The following is a 22,605-nucleotide window of genomic DNA, read 5'->3' on the forward strand; positions in this document are numbered from 1 at the left end:
TTTCCATTCTGTGCTAGCTGCACTGGGTCTGATCCACTTATTTGATTACTCCTCATCAGAGCACTTTACTTGGCCCCTAGACTCGCAGCGGTCCCGTTTTTTTTTTTTTCTGTGTTTTTTTGCTGGACATGGAATCTCTCTTCTAGCATGGAGCACTGTATCTTGAGTAGAGTACAGAAACATAGACCTGCCGCCAGTTGGACACCCTGACCCGTCTCCAAATGTGAGCCTGCATTATGGTCAGGTCCTTGCTTATAACAAGTGTGCACACCTGCACACACACCCAGCCTGCAGGTCTCTGGCAAGACCTAGACACAGGGATAAAGGCTTCATCCATCCCATGGCTCTTTAAAGTCCTAGACACAGGAGTGAAGGCTTTGTCCCACCCAAGACTCTTTGAACACTTGGATACAGGAATGAAGGCTTCATCCCACCTAAGACTCTGTAAACATCTGGACACAAGACTGAAGGCTCCATCCCACTCAAGAATATTTTGAAGATGTGAACACAGGACTGAAGGCTTCATTCCACTCAAGACTCTTTGAAGACCTGGACACATGACTGAAGGCTTCACCCAACCCAAGACCTGGACACGGGACTGAAGGTTTCGTCTTACCCAAGACTCTTTAAAGACCTGGACACAGGACTGAAGGCTTTGTCCCACCTAAGACTCTTTGAGGACCCAGACACAGTACTGAAGGCTTTGTCCCACCCAAGGTTCTATTAAGCCCTGGATACAGGACTGAAGGCTTCATTCCACCCATAATTCTTTGAAGGCCTTGACACAGGACTGAAGGCTTCATCCCACCCAAGACTCTGAAGAACTTGACATAGACCTGAAGGTTTCGTCCTATCTAAGAATCTTTAAAGACCTGGACACAGGACGGTTGGCTTCATCCCAACCAAGAATCCTTGAAGACTTGGACACAGGACTGAAGGCTTCATCCAATCCAAGACTCTTTGAAGATATGGACACAGAACTGAAGGCTTCTTCCCACCCAAGACTCTTTGAGGACCTGGACACATGACTGAAGGCTTCACCCAACCCAAGACCTGGACACGGGACTGAAGGTTTCGTCCTACCCAAGACTCTTTGAAGACCTGGACACAGGACTGAAGGCTTTGTCCCACCTAAGACTCTTTGAGGACCCAGACACAGTACTGAAGGCTTTGTCCCACCCAATGTTCTTTGAAGTCCTGGATACAGGACTGAAGGCTTCATTCCACCCATAATTCTTTGAAGGCCTTGACACAGGACTGAAGGCTTCATCCCACCCAAGACTCTGAAGAACTTGACAGAGACCTGAAGGTTTCATCCTATCTAAGAATCTTTAAAGACCTGGACACAGGACGGTTGGCTTCATCCCAACCAAGAATCCTTGAAGACTTGGACACAGGACTGAAGGCTTCATCCCATCCAAGACTCTTTGAAGATATGGTTACAGAACTGAAGGCTTTTTTCCCACCCAAGACTCTTTGAGGACCTGGACACAGGAATGAAGGCTTCATCACACCCAAGATTATTTGAAGACCTGAACACAGGTCTGAAGGCTTCATCGCATACAAGACTCCTTGAAGACCTTGACACAAGACTGAAAGCATTATCCCTTCCAGGACTCCTTGAAGACCTTGACACCGGACTGAAGGGTTCATCCCACCCAAAACTGTTTGAATCCCCAGACACAGGGCTGAAGGCTTAATCCCACCCAAGACTTCTTGAGGACCTGGACACAGGACCACGGGCTTCATCCCAACCAAGACTCTTTGAAGACCTGGACGCAGGACTGAATGCTTCTTCCCACCCAAGACTCTTTGAAAACATGAATGCAGGACTGAAGGCTTCGTTCTACCCAAGACTCTTTGAAGACCCGGACACAGGACTGAATGCTTCATCCCAGCCAAGACTCTTTGAAGACCCGGACACAACACAGGACTGAATGCTTCATCCCAGCCAAGACTCTTTGAAGACCCGGACACAGGACTGAAGTCTTCATCCGACACAATAATCTTTATAGCCTCCAGACTCTTGATCCTGATCTGGGATTACTAAACTCAGAGATAACTGAATACCCAGTTCTCTCTGCTCAGTCACAACACTCTGTATTAGTGCAATCCCTGTGTCGCCTTTCCCTATGTTCACACAGTGGCAGGGCCTAGCAGTGTCCCTGTATATACAGGAATCAAGTCTTCCTGGGGCATTGAGGAGAGTGTGCACCAGGAGGGGGCAATAAATGGGCAGGTGGAGCAAAAACCTGGCGTTGTGCTGTGCCCTAATTACAGTAACTAATGAGAAATATGCTCCATCCTTCCATGGGCAAGATATATAAATATTAGATTACATACACACAGAGATAGAAAGAAGTGAAGCGCTGACTCGGCGGATCCCGCGGCGGTTCGGCCAGGACTCCTAATTTGTATTTAAATTTGTGTTTAATGTGATTATTGAGCCTCATAAAAGTGTAATGATCCTTTCATCCCGCGTAATAACCAGCGAGGATGTCTGGAGGCATGTGGCGAGGCCGCTCTGGTTTGGCGTCCGTTTCGCTTCCACTAACATGACAGAAAGTTTTGTGCACCTCCCCCGGGTACTGCTTCACCGAGCGGCCTCTTTTTTTCCTGGAGCAGAGAGATTTCTCCAGGCAAATGTAAGAATGAAAAATATTACCAGCGCTGTTTAATTACAAATAATCCTTCCGATATTCCATCATCTCCTGCGCCGCGTGAGACCGAAAAACAAAGCGGAGAGAGGCGGCAGGCGGCACTGACTGAGGACAGCAGTGACACTTAAAGGATTTGCCCTCAGCGGGAGTCATCTAAGACAAATATAAGGAAAAAAAGCAGAAAATGCCTCATTTATTACCACTTCTGGTGTATTCATTCTGTTCTGTTATCTGAATACGACTACCTTCCTTCTCTTACCTGAATACGACTACCTTTCTTCTGTTACCTGAATACGACTACCTTCCTTCTGTTATCTGAATACGACTACCTTCCTTCTGTTATCTGAATACGACTACCTTCCTTCTGTTATCTGAATACGACTACCTTCCTTGTTACCTGAAAACGACTACGTTCCTTCTGTTATCTGAATACGACTACCTTCCTTCTGTTATCTGAATACGACTACCTTCCTTCTGTTATCTGAATACGACTACCTTCCTTCTGTTATCTGAATACGACTACCTTCCTTCTGTTACCTGAAAACGACTACCTTCCTTCTGTTATCTGAATACGACTACCTTCCTTCTGTTATCTGAATATGACTACCTTCCTTCTGTTATCTGAATACGACTACCTTCCTTCTGTTATCTGAATACGACTACCTTCCTTCTGTTATCTGAATACGACTACCTTCCTTCTGTTACCTGAATACGACTACCTTCCTTCTGTTACCTGAATACGACTACCTTCCTTCTGTTATCTGAATACGACTACCTTCCTTCTGTTATCTGAATACGACTACCTTCCTTGTTACCTGAAAACGACTACCTTCCTTCTGTTATCTGAATACGACTACCTTCCTTCTGTTATCTGAATATGACTACCTTCCTTCTGTTATCTGAATACGACTACCTTCCTTCTGTTACCTGAATATGACTACCTTCCTTCTGTTATCTGAATACGACTACCTTCCTTCTGTTATCTGAATACGACTACCTTCCTTCTGTTATCTGAATATGACTACCTTCCTTCTGTTATCTGAATATGACTACCTTCCTTCTGTTATCTGAATACGACTACCTTCCTTCTGTTATCTGAATGCGACTACCTTCCTTCTGTTATCTGAATACGACTACCTTCCTTCTGTTATCTGAATATGACTACCTTCCTTCTGTTATCTGAATACGACTACCTTCCTTCTGTTATCTGAATATGACTACCTTCCTTCTGTTATCTGAATACGACTACCTTCCTTCTGTTATCTGAATATGACTACCTTCCTTCTGTTATCTGAATATGACTACCTTCCTTCTGTTATCTGAATATGACTACCTTCCTTCTGTTACCTGAATATGACTACCTTCCTTCTGTTACCTGAATATGACTACCTTCCTTCTGTTATCTGAATACGACTACCTTCCTTCTGTTATCTGAATATGACTACCTTCCTTCTGTTATCTGAATACGACTACCTTCCTTCTGTTATCTGAATACGACTACCTTCCTTCTGTTATCTGAATACGACTACCTTCCTTCTGTTATCTGAATACGACTACCTTCCTTCTGTTATCTGAAAACGACTACCTTCCTTCTGTTACCTGAGAACGACTACCTTCCTTCTGTTATCTGAATACGAGTACCTTCCTTCTGTTACCTGAATATGACTACCTTGCTTCTGTTATCTGAATACGACTACCTTCCTTCTGTTATCTGAATACGACTATCTTCCTTCTGTTATCTGAATACGAGTACCTTCCTTCTGTTACCTGAATATGACTACCTTGCTTCTGTTATCTGAATACGACTACCTTCCTTCTGTTACCTGAATACGGCTACCTTCCTTCTGTTACCTGAATATGACTACCTTGCTTCTGTTATCTGAATACGACTACCTTCCTTCTGTTATCTGAATACGACTACCTTCCTTCTGTTATCTGAATACGACTACCTTCCTTCTGTTATCTGAATACGAATACCTTCCTTCTGTTATCTGAATACGACTACCTTCATTCTCTTACCTGAATGCGACTACCTTCCTTCTGTTATCTGAATACGACTACCTTCCTTCTGTTACCTGAATACGACTACCTTCCTTCTGTTACCTGAATACGACTACCTTCCTTCTGTTATCTGAATACGACTACCTTCCTTCTGTTATCTGAATACAACTACCTTCCTTCTGTTATTTGAATATGACTACCTTCCTTCTGTTATCTGAATATGACTACCTTCCTTCTGTTACCTGAATACGACTACCTTCCTTCTGTTATCTGAATACGACTACCTTCCTTCTGTTATATGAATACGACTATCTTCCTTCTGTTACCTGAATACGACTACCTTTGTAGTGTAATCTGAATATGACTACCTTCCTTCTGTTATCAGAATACAACTACCTTCCTTCTGTTATCTGAATACGACTACCTTCCTTCTGTTATCTGAATATGACTACCTTCCTTCTGTTATCTGAATATGACTACCTTCCTTCTGTTATCTGAATGCGACTACCTTCCTTCTGTTATCTGAATATGACTACCTTCCTTCTGTTATCTGAATACGACTACCTTCCTTCTGTTATCTGAATACGACTACCTTCCTTCTGTTATCTGAATACGACTACCTTCCTTCTGTTATCTGAATATGACTACCTTCCTTCTGTTATCTGAAAACGACTACCTTCCTTCTGTTATCTGAATACGACTACCTTCCTTCTGTTATCTGAATATGACTACCTTCCTTCTGTTATATGAATACGACTACCTTCCTTCTGTTATCTGAATACGACTACCTTCCTTCTGTTATCTGAATATGACTACCTTCCTTCTCTTACCTGAATACGACTACCTTCCTTCTGTTATCTGAATACGACTACCTTCCTTCTGTTATCTGAAAACGACTACCTTCCTTCTGTTATCTGAATACGACTACCTTCCTTCTGTTATCTGAAAACGACTACCTTCCTTCTGTTATCTGAATATGACTACCTTCCTTCTGTTATCTGAATACGACTACCTTCCTTCTGTTACCTGAATACGACTATCTTCCTTCTGTTATCTGAATACGACTACCTTCCTTCTGTTATCTGAATACGACTACCTTCCTTCTGTTATCTGAATACGACTACCTATAGGGTCTCGGCACTGTATATGGGTCTCGGCACTGTATATATTGCAACTGGGGGGTCTCAACACTGTATATTTTGCAGGGGGGGTTTCGGCACTGTATATTTTGTGGCGGGGGTCTCGGCGCTGCATATTTTGTGGCAGGGGGGTCTCGGCGCTGTATATTTTGCAGGGGGGGTCGGGGTCTTGGCGCTGTATATTTTGCGGCGGGGGTCTCGGCGCTGTATATTTTGCGGCGGGGGTCTCGGCGCTGTATATTTTGCAGGGGGGTCTCGGCGCTGTATATTTTGCGGCAGGGGGGTCTCGCACTGTATATTTTGCGGCGGGGGGGTCTCTCGAGGGGGGTCTCTGCACTGTATATTTTGCGGTGGGGGGGTCTCTCGGGGGGGTCTCTGCACTGTATATTTTGCGGCGGGGGGGTCTCGGCACTGTATATATTGCAGCGAGGGGGGTCTCGGCACGGTATATTTTGTGGGGGGGGTTTCGGCACTGTATATTTTGTGGCGGGGGGGTCTCGGCACTGTATATTTTGTGGCGGGTGTCTCGGCGCTGTATATTTTGTGGCGGGGGGCTCTCGGCGCTGTATATTTTGCGGCGGGTGTCTCGGCGCTGTATATTTTGTGGCGGGGGGGGTCTGGGCGCTGTATATTTTGCGGCAGGGGGGTCTTGGCACTGTATATTTTGCAGGGGGGGTCTCGGCGCTGTATATTTTGCAGCGGGGGGTCTTGGCGCTGTATATTTTGCGCGGGGGGTCTCGGCGCTGTATATTTTGCAGAGGGGGTCTCGGCGCTGTATATTTTGCAGGGGGGTCTCGGCGCTGTATATTTTGCGGCGGGGGTCTCTGCACTGTATATTTTGCGCGGGGGGTCTCGGCGCAGTATATTTTGCAGGGGGTGTCTCGGCGCTGTATATTTTGCAGGGGGGGTCTCGGCGCTGTATATTTTGAGGCGGGGGTCTCGGCGCTGTATATTTTGCGGCGGGGGGTCTCTACACTGTATATTTTTCGGCGGCGGGGGTCTCAGCACTGTATATATTGCAGCTGGGGGGTCTTGGCACTGTATATTTTTCAGGGGGGTTTCGGCACTGTATATTTTGTGGGGGGGGGGTCTCGGCGCTGTATATTTTGCAGGAGGGGGGTCGGGTCTCGGCGCTGTATATTTTGCGGCAGGGGGTTCTCGGCATTGTAGATTTTGCGGCGGGGGGTCTCGGCGCTGTATATTTTGCGGCGGGGGGTCTCGGTGCTGTATATTTTGCAGGGGGGTGTCTCGGCGCTGTATATTTTGCGGCAGGGGGGGGTCTCGGCACTGTATATATTGCAGCTGGGGGGTCTCGGCACTTTATATTTTGCGGGGGGGTTTCGGCACTGTATATTTTGCGGGGGGGTCTCGGCACTGTATATTTTGCGGGGGGGTTTCGGCACTGTATATTTTGCGGGGGGGTTTCGGCACTGTATATTTTGCGGGGGGGTCTCGGCACTGTATATTTTGCAGGGGGGTTTCGGCACTGTATATTTTGCGGGGGGGTTTCGGCACTGTATATTTTGCGGGGGGGTCTCTGCACTTTATATTTTGCGGTGGGGGGGGGTCTCATTTGTTGCTTTTTCAGGGTAAATGGGCAGAGCACAGGGAGACCACACAGCACACAGAGTTCAGGCGAGAGTCAGGAGACGGAGCAGCGCTGGCTCCGAGGATGTGAAGCGCCGGATGATTTCACAGATGAGTGACGTTCATTATATCAGCTGGAAGTCAGGTCTCGGGTTTGTCCGGAGTCCTCCTTTAACTAACACGTGCGTTATGGCAGCTGAATGGAACCGTGTTTAGTGACACCTCCCCCTCCCCCTCCCCATTATCAGAGCTGCGGGATAATGATCCCATTTAGGGTAATTTTCCCTTCATTATGTGGTTCCTACAGACCAATCCGCTCGCACGCAGACTGCTCCTGTGATGTGCCGCCACCGCCATGGATGTGCATCACCATCACTGCTTAACCCGTTCCGTCCCGTGAGAGGAGGAAGCATTAGAACCCTTCCCATCTTCATATCACTGGCCTGCCACAGGGAGACATGTGTTGGGGGGGTGGGGGGGAGGGGGTACTTCACTGGCTGCATGCTTGTTCCAGGGGTGAGGGTGATGGGCCTGGAACGCAGCCAGCTGTGTCATATTGTGTCCTGACACCATCTTCGTGCTCTGTCCCCGATAACCCCCCCCCCCCCCCAGGGGTGACTGCGGGCAATTTTACCCAACAAGGGAAACTGGTTGAGTGGGACATGCTGCAGCTTAACCACTCTTACCGTAAAAAATCCCTTCTACCACTTTTACCTCCCCTTTGCCACCTCTTTTACTATAAAGAATACTTCCCATCGCTTTTACTGTAAAGAACCATTTCTATATTCATACTGTATATATATATATATATTTATATTGCTCGTTCAGTAAAGAACCCTTCCATCCACTCTTACTATAAAGATTCTTTCCTATTGTTCTTACTGTAGATAAAACAAAAAAAAAACTTTATACTGCTCTTTCAGTAAAGGACCCTTCCATTAGTTTACTGTTTCTAGAGTAAAGAACACTTCTTGCCACTCTTACTATGAAGAATCCTCCCTTCTGTTCTTACTGTAAGAAAAAACAACCTTTAAGCTGCTCTTACTGTAAAGAACCCTTTCACTCTCTCTGACTTAAAGAGCACTTTTTTCTGCTTTTAGTACAGATAACCCTCTCCTACAACTTTTAGTTTTTATGGAACCCTTTTTATTTCTTTTTAGTGTAAAGAACATTTCTTGGCACTCTTACTATGAAGAATTCTTCCTATTGTTCTTACTGTGAACAACATTTTTTTTATACTGCTCTTTGAGTATAGAACTCGTCCATCTGCTCTTACTGTAAAGAACTCTGCCTTTCGCTCTTACTGTAAAAAACCCTTCCATTTGATCTTACTGCAAAGAACCCTTCCATCTGCTCTTACTGTAAAGAATCCTTCCATCTGCGATTACTGTAAAGAACCCTTCCATCTGCGATTACTGTAAAGAACCCTTCCATCTGCTCTTACTGTAAAGAACCCTCCCATCTGCTCTTACTGTAAAAAACCCTTCCATCTGCTCTTACTGTAAAGAACCTTTCCATCTGCTCTTACTGTAAAGAACTCTTCCATCTGCTCTTACTGTAAAGAACCCTGCTATTCAGTCTTACTGTAAAGAACCCTTCCACCCGCTCTTACTGTAAAGAACCCTTTTCCTACCTGGGAACCTCCATAGACTGCTTTGGTCTCCTTCTGTCACAGGGGTGTCGGGATTCCTGAGGGTGGACGACAACGGTGACCGGGAGAACGACTACTCGCTGTGGGACCTCTCGGAGGCGGGCGGAGATTTTCAGGTGAGGCGATCGGCGGGTGGCGGCTGGACCTGGATGGTGATTGGCTCTGACAGGTGACCGTCAATCTGTCGCCTCGCAGGTGGTGGCCAATTACAACGGGACGCAGAGGAGCATCAACCGGGTGCCGGGGAGGGAGATCCACTGGCCGGGGGGGGCGGTGCCTAAAGACGTCCCGCCCTGCGGATTCGACAACAGTAACCCGGAGTGCATGAAAAGTAAGACAAGGGGGCGGGGCTAATGTTCTCCATGTGTATATATAGAATATAGAGGTGTATATAGTATATAGAGGTATATATAGAGGTATATATAGTATATAGAGGTGTATATAGTGTTTTATGTAGAGGTATATATAGTATATAGAGGTATATAGAGATATATAGTATATAGAGGTGTATATAGTGTTTTATGTAGAGGTATATATAGTATATAGAGATATATAGTATATAGAGGTGTATATCTCACCTTCTATGGATGTGTAATGAATTCTCTGAGTATATAGAGCCCCGCCCCCTGAGGATGGAGCCTCCCCTTACATCAGAGTCCCCTTTACAGCTACCCCCCCTCCCCCCACCATACATCAGGTTATGGGGGTGGGGAGGGGGGTATTTTGAGACCACATCCATCCTCTGCTGACTTCATAGTCTATGTCACCCCTCAAGGTCCGCACAGGTCTGATCATTGGAGGACAGGCAGGCTGTTCTCCCAGCACAGACAGAAAACTGACCACGTTGGGTTGGATGAGCTCTCATACCTTGTGTGGTCAGTTTGAATCAGGAAAGCTGGTGGGGGGGGGGGGGGGGGCTGGGGGGATCATACATAGAGAAGTGGATACAACAAGCACACCCCGGGACTGATATGTTGGGGGGGGCACACACACTGAGGATACCCCATTGAGTCCATCTGGGGGTCGGATACAATCCTGTAGTGGGCTGGCTGTGTCGTCGCCCCCAATCCCCCCCCCCCCCCGGATGTAGTTTGGAGGCCCCATCATTGAGGATAAGGATTGGTGTAATACCTGCCATCTATTAGAATGTGTATGAAATTCTGACACCTCCCCCCCCATAGGAAATAAAGGACCGTGTGTGCAGATCAGTCCTCTAATTGTCTTCTCTTCTCTCTCAGCCAGCTTCTCCGTCCTGGAGGTCACCTCCATCGTCATTTGTTTCATCCTCCTGGCCATCGCCGTCTCCTCCGTCTTCATATACAGGTACTCTTCTCCCCTCGTACTCTTCTTCTCCCACTCCGTAGTCTTCTCCCCCCCGTACTCTTCTCCTCCCCCCCTCATACTCTTCTCCCTCCCCGTACTCTTCTCCTGGGGTCTCACCCATCCCGTACTCTTCTCCCCCCGTTCTCTTCTCCCCCCCATACTCTTCTCCTCCCCCCCCGTACTCTTCTCCTGGGGTCCCACCCCTGTATTCTTCTCCCCCCTCCCATACTCTTCTCCCCCCCCATACTCTTCTCCTGGGGTCCCACCCCTGTATTCTTCTCCCCCCTCCCATACTCTTCTCCCCCCTCCCATACTCTTCTCCTGCCCCCCCCACGTACTCTTCTCCTGGGGTCCCCCGTACTCTTCTACTCCCTCCCGTACTCTTCTCCTGGGGTCCCCCGTACTCTTCTCCCCCCTCCCGTACTCTTCTCCTGCCCCCCTGTACTCTTCTCCTGGGGTCCCACCCCTGTACTCTTCTCCCCCTTCCCGCACTCTTCTCCTGGGGTCCCCCTCTCATACTCCTCTCCTGCCCCCCCTCATATTCTTCTCCCCCTCCTGTACTCTTCTCCTGCTCCCCCGTACTCTTCTCCTGGGGTCCCCCCCTCGTACTGTTCTCCCCCCTCCCATACTCCTCTCCGGCCCCCCATACTCTTCTCCCCCCTCCCATACTCTTTTCCTGCCCCCCCATACTCTTCTTCCCCCCTGTACTCTTCTCCTGGGTCCCCCCTTCGTACTGTTCTCCCCCCTCCCGTACTCCTGTCCTGCCCCCCCTGTACTCTTCTCCCCCCTCCCGTACTCTTCTGCCCCCCCTGTACTCTTCTCCTGGGGTCCCACCCCTGTACTCTTCTCTCCCTTCCCGCACTCTTCTCCTGGGGTCCCCCTCTCATACTCCTCTCCTGCCCCCCCTCATATTCTTCTCCCCCCTCCTGTACTCTTCTCCTGCTCCCCCGTACTCTTCTCCTGGGGTCCCCCCGTACTTTTCTCTCCCTTCCCGTACTCTTCTCCTGGGGTCCCCCCTCGTACTGTTCTCCCCCCTCCCGTACTCCTCTCCGGCCCCCCGTACTCTTCTCCCCCCTCCCGTACTCCTTTCCTACCCCCCCATACTCTTCTTCCCCCCCCCGTACTCTTCTCCTGGGGTCCCCCCCTCAAACTGTTCTCCCCCCTCCCGTACTCTTATCCGGCCCCCCCGTACTCTTCTCCCCCCTCCCGTACTCCTGTCCTGCCCCCCTGTACTCTTCTCCCCCCTCCCGTACTCTTCTGCCCCCCGTACTCTTCTTCCCCCTCCCGTACTCCTTTCCTGCACCCCCCGTACTCCTTTCCTGCACCCCCCCCCGTACTCTTCTCCCCCCTCCCGTACTCTTTTCCTGCCCCCCTATACTCTTCTCCCCCCTCCCATACTCTTTTCCTGCCCCCCGTACTCTTCTTCCCCCTCCCGTACTCCTTTCCTGCACCCCCCCACTCTTCTCCCCCCTCCCGTACTCTTTTCCTGCCCCCGTACTCTTCTTCCCCCTCCCGTACTCTTCTCCTACCCCTCCCCAACTCTTCTCCTGGGGTCCCCCCTTCCCCACCTCAGCCTTGTAGCTGGTAATTGAAGCAGGCGATTCTCCGGTCGGTGGAGGAGGGGGAGGGGGGGCGCAGTCATTGGGCAGACCTGATTCTTGTTACCATGAGAGCCGCATCGGCTTGACTTCAGCGAGGAGATTAAAGGAGACTTCCGAGTGCGACTAAAGTCTTGGCGCTCTCCCGCAGATCTCAGACCTTAATTAGCGCCAGTGGGGGCCCCGGCCGCTGTTCTGGAGCAATCATCCGACTTAGGACTGGCACTGACTGCGGGGTCCACAAAGGGTAATTACCCCCCCCACCCCCCGGGGGGCAGCCCTGTGTACATGAATGGGGTGATAATTGATCGCTGAGGGCCGCTCTCACCATCCTGTTAGAAGACGAACATCTTTTCCTTAAAGTGAAGGATGCGTTTGTAGCTATTAGGTTGCCATTAATAGGCCAATGATCTCCAGCGCTGCTCCTGATTTGGGGACGCGGTGGGGCTGTTGCTGACCTCCCTGCGGGTGATGGCGGCTCCTGGCAGTCGGAGACGTTCATTATCACACAGGGAAGTCAGCTTGTTAGCCTGTACCTGCGAGCGGCCGGTCCCTGGGGGGAAGATAGCGAGCACACGCACTGGGGTCAGTGAGGGGCCGGTCCCTGGGGTGAAGGTGGAGCACACAAGCACTTGGGTCAGTGAGGGGCCGGTCCCTGGGGTGAAGATAGTACAAACACGCAGTGGGGTCAGTGGCGGGCCGGTCCCTGGGGTGAAGATAGTACACACACGCAGTGGGGTCACTGGCGGGCCGGTCCCTGGGGTGAACATAGAACACACACGCAGTGGGATCAGTGACGGGCCGGTCCCTGGGATGAAGATAGTACACACACACAGTGGTGTCAGGGACGGGCCGGTCCCTGGGATGAAGATAGTACACACACGCAGTGGGATCAGTGGCGGGCCGGTCCCTGAGGTGAAGATAGTACACACACGCAGTGGGGTCAGTGACGGGCCGGTCCCTGGGGTGAAGATAGTACACACACGCACTGCGGTCAGTGGCGGGCCGGTCCCTGGGGTGAAGATAGTACACACACGCAGTGGGATCAGTGACGGGCCGGTCCCTGGGATGAAGATAGTACACACACACAGTGGTGTCAGGGACGGGCCGGTCCCTGGGATGAAGATAGTACACACACGCAGTGGGATCAGTGGCGGGCCGGTCCCTGAGGTGAAGATAGTACACACACGCAGTGGGGTCAGTGACGGGCCGGTCCCTGGGGTGAAGATAGTACACACACGCACTGCGGTCAGTGGCGGGCCGGTCCCTGGGGTGAAGATAGTACACACACGCAGTGGGGTCAGTGGCGGGCCGGTCCCTGGGGTGAAGATAGAACACACACGCAGTGGGATCAGTGACGGGCCGGTCCCTGGGGTGAAGATAGTACACACACGCAGTGGTGTCAGGGACGGGCCGGTCCCTGGGATGAAGATAGTACACACACGCAGTGGGATCAGTGACGGGCCAGTCCCTGGGATGAAGATAGTACACACACGCAGTGGGGTCAGTGGCGGGCCGGTCCCTGGGGTGAAGATAGTACACACACGCAGTGGGGTCAGTGGCGGGCCGGTCCCTGGGGTGAAGATAGTACACACACGCAGTGGTGTCAGGGACGGGCCGGTCCCTGGGATGAAGATAGTACACACACGCAGTGGGATCAGTGACGGGCCAGTCCCTGGGATGAAGATAGTACACACACGCAGTGGGGTCAGTGGCGGGCCGGTCCCTGGGGTGAAGATAGTACACACACGCAGTGGGGTCAGTGGCGGGCCGGTCCTTGGGGTGAAGATAGTACACACACGCAGTGGTGTCAGGGACGGGCCAGTCCCTGGGATGAAGATAGTACACACACGCAGTGGGGTCAGGGACCGGCCCGTCCCTGGGGTGAAGATAGTACACACACGCAGTGGGGTCAGGGACCGGCCCGTCCCTGGGGTGAAGATAGTACACACACGCAGTGGGGTCAGGGACCGGCCCGTCCCTGGGGTGAAGATAGTGAGCGCACACACTGGGGTCAGTGGCGGGTCGGTCCTTGGGGTGAAGATAGTACACACACGCAGTGGGGTCAGGGACTGGCCGGTCCCTGGGGTGAAGATAGTACACACACGCAGTGGGGTCAGTGACGGGCTGGTCCTTGGGGTGAAGATAGTACACACACGCACTGCGGTCAGTGGCGGGCCGGTCCCTGGGGTGAAGATAGTACACACACGCAGTGGGATCAGTGGCGGGCTGGTCCCTGGGGTGAAGATAGTACACACACGCAGTGGGGTCAGTGACGGGCTGGTCCCTGGGGTGAAGATAGTACACACACGCAGTGGGGTCAGTGACGGGCTGGTCCCTGGGGTGAAGATAGTACACACACGCACTGCGGTCAGTGGCGGGCCGGTCCCTGGGGTGAAGATAGTACACACACGCAGTGGGATCAGTGGCGGGCTGGTCCCTGGGGTGAAGATAGTACACACACGCAGTGGGATCAGTGGCGGGCTGGTCCCTGGGGTGAAGATAGTACACACACGCAGTGAGATCAGTGGCGGGCTGGTCCCTGGGGTGAAGATAGTACACACACGCAGTGGGGTCAGTGACGGGCTGGTCCCTGGGGTGAAGATAGTACACACACGCAGTGGGGTCAGTGGCGGGCCGGTCCCTGGGGTGAAGATAGTACAAACACGCAGTGGGGTCAGTGACGGGCCGGTCCCTGGGGTGAAGATAGTACACACACGCACTGCGGTCAGTGACGGGCTGGTCCCTGGGGTGAAGATAGTACACACACGCAGTGGGGTCAGTGGCGGGCTGGTCCCTGGGGTGAAGATAGTACACACACGCAGTGGGGTCAGTGACGGGCTGGTCCCTGGGGTGAAGATAGTACACACACGCAGTGGGGTCAGTGGCGGGCCGGTCCCTGGGGTGAAGATAGTACAAACACGCAGTGGGGTCAGTGACGGGCCGGTCCCTTAGGTGAAGATAGTACACACACGCAGTGGGGTCAGTGACGGGCCGGTCCCTGGGGTGAAGATAGTACACACACGCACTGCGGTCAGTGGCGGGCCGGTCCCTGGGGTGAAGATAGTACACACACGCAGTGAGGTCAGTGGCGGGCCAGTCCCTGGGGTGAAGATAGAACACACACACAGTGGGATCAGTGACGGGCCGGTCCCTGGGGTGAAGATAGTACACACACGCAGTGGTGTCAGGGACGGGCCGGTCCCTGGGATGAAGATAGTACACACACGCAGTGGGATCAGTGACGGGCCAGTCCCTGGGATGAAGATAGTACACACACGCAGTGGGGTCAGTGGCGGGCCGGTCCCTGGGGTGAAGATAGTACACACACGCAGTGGGGTCAGTGGCGGGCCGGTCCTTGGGGTGAAGATAGTACACACACGCAGTGGTGTCAGGGACGGGCCAGTCCCTGGGATGAAGATAGTACACACACGCAGTGGGGTCAGGGACCGGCCCGTCCCTGGGGTGAAGATAGTACACACACGCAGTGGGGTCAGGGACCGGCCCGTCCCTGGGGTGAAGATAGTACACACACGCAGTGGGGTCAGGGACCGGCCCGTCCCTGGGGTGAAGATAGTGAGCGCACACACTGGGGTCAGTGGCGGGTCGGTCCTTGGGGTGAAGATAGTACACACACGCAGTGGGGTCAGGGACTGGCCGGTCCCTGGGATGAAGATAGTACACACACGCAGTGGGGTCAGTGACGGGCTGGTCCCTGGGGTGAAGATAGTACACACACGCACTGCGGTCAGTGGCGGACCGGTCCCTGGGGTGAAGATAGTACACACACGCAGTGGGATCAGTGGCGGGCTGGTCCCTGGGGTGAAGATAGTACACACACGCAGTGGGGTCAGTGACGGGCTGGTCCCTGGGGTGAAGATAGTACACACACGCAGTGGGGTCAGTGGCGGGCCGGTCCCTGGGGTGAAGATAGTACAAACACGCAGTGGGGTCAGTGACGGGCCGGTCCCTGAGGTGAAGATAGTACACACACGCAGTGGGGTCAGGGACCGGCCCGTCCCTGGGGTGAAGATAGTACACGCACGCAGTGGGGTCAGTGACGGGCCGGTCCCTGGGGTGAAGATAGTACACACACACAGTGGGGTCAGTGGCGGGCCGGTCCCTGGGGTGAAGATAGTACACACACGCAGTGGGGTCAGTGGCGGGCCGGTCCCTGGGGTGAAGATAGAACACACACGCAGTGGGGTCAGGGACCGGCCCGTCCCTGGGGTGAAGATAGTACACACACGCAGTGGGGTCAGGGACCGGCCTGTCCCTGGGGTGAAGATAGTGAGCGCACACACTGGGGTCAGTGGCGGGTCGGTCCTTGGGGTGAAGATAGTACACACACGCAGTGGGGTCAGGGACTGGCCGGTCCCGGGGGTGAAGATAGTACACACACGCACTGCGGTCAGTGGCGGACCGGTCCCTGGGGTGAAGATAGTACACACACGCAGTGGGATCAGTGGCGGGCTGGTCCCTGGGGTGAAGATAGTACACACACGCAGTGGGGTCAGTGACGGGCTGGTCCCTGGGGTGAAGATAGTACACACACGCAGTGGGGTCAGTGGCGGGCCGGTCCCTGGGGTGAAGATAGTACAAACACGCAGTGGGGTCAGTGACGGGCCGGTCCCTGAGGTGAAGATAGTACACACACGCAGTGGGGTCAGGGACCGGCCCGTCCCTGGGGTGAAGATAGTACACGCACGCAGTGGGGTCAGTGACGGGCCGGTCCTTGGGGTGAAGATAGTACACACACGCAGTGGTGTCAGGGATGGGCCAGTCCCTGGGATGAAGATAGTACACACACGCAGTGGGGTCAGGGACCGGCCCGTCCCTTCGGTGAAGATAGTACACACACGCAGTGGGGTCAGGGACCGGCCCGTCCCTGGGGTGAAGATAGTACACACACGCAGTGGGGTCAGGGACCGGCCTGTCCCTGGGGTGAAGATAGTGAGCGCACACACTGGGGTCAGTGGCGGGTCGGTCCTTGGGGTGAAGATAGTACACACACGCAGTGGGGTCAGGGACTGGCCGGTCCCGGGGGTGAAGATAGTACACACACGCAGTGGGGTCAGTGACGGGCTGGTCCCTGGGGTGAAGATAGTACACACACGCACTGCGGTCAGTGGCGGACCGGTCCCTGGGGTGAAGATAGTACACACACGCAGTGGGATCAGTGGCGGGCTGGTCCCTGGGGTGAAGATAGTACACACACGCAGTGGGGTCAGTGATGGGCTGGTCCCTGGGGTGAAGATAGTACACACACGCAGTGGGGTCAGTGGCGGGCCGGTCCCTGGGGTGAAGATAGTACAAACACGCAGTGGGGTCAGTGACGGGCCGGTCCCTGAGGTGAAGATAGTACACGCACGCAGTGGGGTCAGTGACGGGCCGGTCCCTGGGGTGAAGATAGTACACACACACAGTGGGGTCAGTGGCGGGCCGGTCCCTGGGGTGAAGATAGTACACACACGCAGTGGGGTCAGTGGCGGGCCGGTCCCTGGGGTGAAGATAGAACACACACGCAGTGGGATCAGTGACGGGCCGGTCCCTGGGGTGAAGATAGTACACACACGCAGTGGTGTCAGGGACGGGCCGGTCCCTGGGATGAAGATAGTACACACACGCAGTGGGATCAGTGACGGGCCAGTCCCTGGGATGAAGATAGTACACACACGCAGTGGGGTCAGTGGCGGGCCGGTCCCTGGGGTGAAGATAGTACACACACGCAGTGGGGTCAGTGGCGGGCCGGTCCTTGGGGTGAAGATAGTACACACACGCAGTGGTGTCAGGGACGGGCCAGTCCCTGGGATGAAGATAGTACACACACGCAGTGGGGTCAGGGACCGGCCCGTCCCTTCGGTGAAGATAGTACACACACGCAGTGGGGTCAGGGACCGGCCCGTCCCTGGGGTGAAGATAGTACACACACGCAGTGGGGTCAGGGACCGGCCCGTCCCTGGGGTGAAGATAGTGAGCGCACACACTGGGGTCAGTGGCGGGTCGGTCCTTGGGGTGAAGATAGTACACACACGCAGTGGGGTCAGGGACTGGCCGGTCCCGGGGGTGAAGATAGTACACACACGCAGTGGGGTCAGTGACGGGCTGGTCCCTGGGGTGAAGATAGTACACACACGCACTGCGGTCAGTGGCGGGCCGGTCCCTGGGGTGAAGATAGTACACACACCGGGGTCAGGGATGGGCCGGTCCCTGGGGTGAAGGTGGAGCACACACGCAGTGGGGTCAGTGACGGGCTGGTCCCTAGGGTGAAGATAGTACACACACGCAGTGGGGTCAGTGACGGGCTGGTCCCTGGGGTGAAGATAGTACACACACCGGGGTCAGGGATGGGCCGGTCCCTGGGGTGAAGGTGGAGCACACACGCAGTGGGGTCAGTGATGGGCCGGTCCCTGGGGTGAAGATAGTACACACACGCAGTGGGGTCAGTGACGGGCCGGTCCCTGGGGTGAAGATAGTAAACACACGCACTGCGGTCAGTGACGGGCCGGTCCCTGGGGTGAAGATAGTACACACACGCACTGCGGTCAGTGGCGGGCAGGTCCCTGGGGTGAAGATAGTACACACACGCAGTGGTGTCAGTGACGGGCCGGTCCCTGGGGTGAAGATAGTACACACACGCAGTGGGGTCAGGGACCGGCCCGTCCCTGGGGTGAAGATAGTACACACACGCAGTGGGGTCAGGGACCGGCCCGTCACTGGGGTGAAGATAGTACAAACACGCAGTGGTGTCAGGGACGGGCCGGTCCCTGGGGTGAAGATAGTAAACACACGCACTGCGGTCAGTGACGGGCCGGTCCCTGGGGTGAAGATAGTAAACACACGCAGTGCGGTCAGTGACGGGCCGGTCCCTGGGGTGAAGATAGTACTACACACGCACTGCGGTCAGTGGCGGGCCGGTCCCTGGGGTGAAGATAGTACACACACCGGGGTCAGGGATGGGCCGGTCCCTGGGGTGAAGGTGGAGCACACACGCAGTGGGGTCAGTGACGGGCCGGTCCCTGGGGTGAAGATAGTAAACACACGCAGTGCGGTCAGTGACGGGCTGGTCCCTGGGGTGAAGATAGTACACACACGCAGTGGGGTCAGGGACCGGCCCGTCCCTGGGGTGAAGATAGTAAACACACGCAGTGCGGTCAGTGACGGGCCGGTCCCTGGGGTGAAGATAGTACACACACGCAGTGGGGTCAGGGACCGGCCCGTCCCTGGGGTGAAGATAGTACACACACGCAGTGGTGTCAGTGACGGGCCGGTCCCTGGGGTGAAGATAGTACACACACGCAGTGGGGTCAGGGACCGGCCCGTCCCTGGGGTGAAGATAGTACACACACGCAGTGGGGTCAGGGACCGGCCCGTCCCTGGGGTGAAGATAGTACACACACGCAGTGGTGTCAGTGACGGGCCGGTCCCTGGGGTGAAGATAGTACACACACGCAGTGGGGTCAGGGACCGGCCCGTCCCTGGGGTGAAGATAGTACACACACGCAGTGGGGTCAGGGACCGGCCCGTCCCTGGGGTGAAGATAGTACACACACGCAGTGGGGTCAGGGACCGGCCCGTCCCTGGGGTGAAGATAGTACACACACGCAGTGGGGTCAGGGACCGGCCCGTCCCTGGGGGGAAGATAGTACACACACGCAGTGGGGTCAGTGACGGGCCGGTCCCTGGGGTGAAGATAGTACACACACGCAGTGGGGTCAGGGACCGGCCGGTCCCTGGGGTGAAGATAGTACACACACGCAGTGGTGTCAGTGACGGGCCGGTCCCTGGGGTGAAGATAGTACACACACGCAGTGGGGTCAGGGACCGGCCCGTCCCTGGGGTGAAGATAGTACACACACGCAGTGGGGTCAGGGACCGGCCCGTCCCTGGGGTGAAGATAGTACACACACGCAGTGGGGTCAGGGACCGGCCCGTCCCTGGGGTGAAGATAGTACACACACGCAGTGGGGTCAGGGACCGGCCCGTCCCTGGGGTAAAGATAGTGAGTGCACACACTGGGGTCAGCGACACGCCAGGTTTGCAGCTTTGAAGAAATCTCCCCACCGGTCATTGTCAGCGACATATCTGGCAATCTGTGGTCACCATGATTGATGGAAGCAGGTCACTATTCTATCTCAGCATTGGTAATATTTGAAGGCAATGAAATGAAATGATACTCTGTCCAGCCGCTTCCAGCAGTGGCTTCGCATTGACCGGCGCCCCCTGTCTGTCCCTGTCTGTCCCTCCCAGGAAGCTGCGGCTGGAGAAGGAGCTGGCGGCCGAGCTGTGGAAAGTGCGCTGGGAGGACATCCAGACCAGCAACATGGAGAAGAACCTGCGCCGAGCCGGCAGCAAACTCACCCTGTCTTTGGTAATCTCCTCAGGCGCAAACCCCCCCCCCCCCCATACCATCAATACGAAGGGTCTTGGGTGTGGCAGTTGACCCCCCCATTGCTCAATGTAGAAAGCTGTGTGTGTTAACCAATCAGGGGCCTTCTTTGGGCTCAGAATTGCTCAAGTTAGGAAGCCCCTCAGTGTGCTATGAGCTGAATTTTATATACCACACCCATATTCAGCAGGCTTTTTATAGTTCTTCTAGCCTCTCTCCCCATGCAATGTGTAGACAAGGCTAGGGTGGGATCAGAAAGTGGGCGGGGCTGAAACCAGGGAACCTATGGGCTGTATATTCAGAATACATGTCGTGCTGGTTATAGGTTTGGGATACTTTTGATGTCTGGTCACCTTTGGTTTGAGTTTTACCAGACAGGGTGAGCCGGGATACGAGGAACTGTTCAGGTTCTTTAGAAACGTACGAGAACGGAATGGCCTTAAGAGTAAAATTTAGATTGTGATCTTTGAAGTCACTGCTGGCTTCACCCACCATCTTCCAGCCTGCAGAGATTGTCTACTACTTATCAACTTTACTCTCCTAGAATCATTTGTAGACCTTCACCTTCAGGGTTAGGCCTTCACCTTCAGGGTTAGACCTTCACCTTCAGGGTTAAGCCTTCACCTTCAGGGTTAGACCTTCACCTTCAGAGTTAGACCTTCACCTTCAGAGTTAGACCTTCACCTTCAGGGTTAGACCTTCACCTTCAGGGTTAGGCCTTCACCTTCAGGGTTAGACCTTCACCTTCAGGGTTAGGCCTTCACCTTCAGGGTTAGACCTTCACCTTCAGAGTTAGACCTTCACCTTCAGAGTTAGACCTTCACCTTCAGGGTTAGACCTTCACCTTCAGAGTTAGACCTTCACCTTCAGAGTTAGACCTTCACGTTCAGGGTTATACCCTCACCTTCAGGGTTAGACCTTCACCTTCAGGGTTAGACCTTCACCTTCAGAGTTAGACCTTCACCTTCAGGGTTAGACCTTCACCTTCAGAGTTAGACCTTCACCTTCAGAGTTAGACCTTCACCTTCAGAGTTAGACCTTCACGTTCAGGGTTATACCCTCACCTTCAGGGTTAGACCTTCACCTTCAGGGTTAGGCCTTCACCTTCAGAGTTAGACCTTCACCTTCAGGGTTAGACCTTCACCTTCAGGGTTAGGCCTTCACCTTCAGAGTTAGACCTTCACCTTCAGGGTTAGACCTTCACCTTCAGGGTTAGACCCTTACCTTCAGGGTTAGACCTTCACTTTCAGAGTTAGACCTTCACCTTCAGGGTTAGACCTTCACCTTCAGGGTTAGGCCTTCACCTTCAGAGTTAGACCCTCACCTTCAGAGTTAGACCTTCACCTTCAGGGTTATACCCTCACCTTCAGGGTTAGACCTTCACCTTTAGGGTTAGACCCTTACCTTCAGGGTTAGACCCTTATCTTCAGGGTTAGACCTTCACCTTCAGAGTTAGACCTTCACCTTCAGGGTTAGACCTTCACCTTCAGAGTTAGACCTTCACCTTCAGGGTTAGACCTTCACCTTCAGGGTTAGGCCTTCACCTTCAGAGTTAGACCGGCACCTTCAGGGTTATACCCTCACCTTCAGGGTTAGACCTTCACCTTCAGGGTTAGACCCTTACCTTCAGGGTTAGACCCTTATCTTCAGGGTTAGACCCTTATCTTCAGGGTTAGACCTTTACATCCAGGGCTAGACCTTTACCTTTAAGGCTACTTTCACACTGAGGCGCTTTACAGGCACTACAGCGCTAAAAATAAAGCTTATAAAGAGCCTGTCCTGTCTCTCCAGTGTGAATGCCTGAGGGCGTTCACACTGGAGTGGTGAGCTTGCAGGACGGTAAAAAAAGTTGCATCTTTGCAGCCCCTAAAGGTCCCCTGCCCATTGAAAACAATGGGGCAGCGCCGGCAAACTGCCGGCAAAGTGCCGCCCTGCTAGCGACCTTCACCTGTATTCTGTCTCAATGAACAGAATATCTTCGTATTTCCATGTCTGCATATCATCTGCTTTATAATAAACGGCTTCAACCAATTCACGCTTACCTCTTAGGGTCATTCTCAAACGTATTCAGACTAAACCCCGATTTCCCCTTGTGTCCTCTCTAACATTTGTTTAATTGATGATCCTCACTTGACATTGTATTATTCACCCCAAGTTCATTTCTGTCTTTCTGTCTGCTCTGGTTCTGTCTTGGTTTCTCGGCCTCTTACTTTCAACCACTCCACTTCCTTCTGGCTACTGGACTTCTCCATTCTTC

General features: G+C 53.4%; 1 protein-coding gene across 1 annotated transcript in view; it reads left to right on the plus strand.

Moving 5' to 3' along the window:
- LOC143973851 (atrial natriuretic peptide receptor 1-like) overlaps window positions 1-22,605 on the plus strand; it is a 157,559-nt gene that overhangs the window by 90,061 nt on the left and 44,893 nt on the right. Inside the window, exons 5-8 of the mRNA XM_077474711.1 lie at window positions 9,063-9,154; window positions 9,234-9,369; window positions 10,277-10,361; window positions 20,210-20,330. Coding sequence (XP_077330837.1) covers window positions 9,063-9,154; window positions 9,234-9,369; window positions 10,277-10,361; window positions 20,210-20,330 — 434 coding nt within the window. The remainder of the gene's footprint in view (window positions 1-9,062; window positions 9,155-9,233; window positions 9,370-10,276; window positions 10,362-20,209; window positions 20,331-22,605) is intronic.

The sequence above is a fragment of the Lithobates pipiens genome, unplaced genomic scaffold (genome assembly GCF_037356315.1).
Source record: "Lithobates pipiens isolate NorthernLeopardFrog02 unplaced genomic scaffold, aLitPip1_a1.2 Scaffold_124, whole genome shotgun sequence".
NCBI classification, from domain to species: domain Eukaryota; kingdom Metazoa; phylum Chordata; class Amphibia; order Anura; family Ranidae; genus Lithobates; species Lithobates pipiens.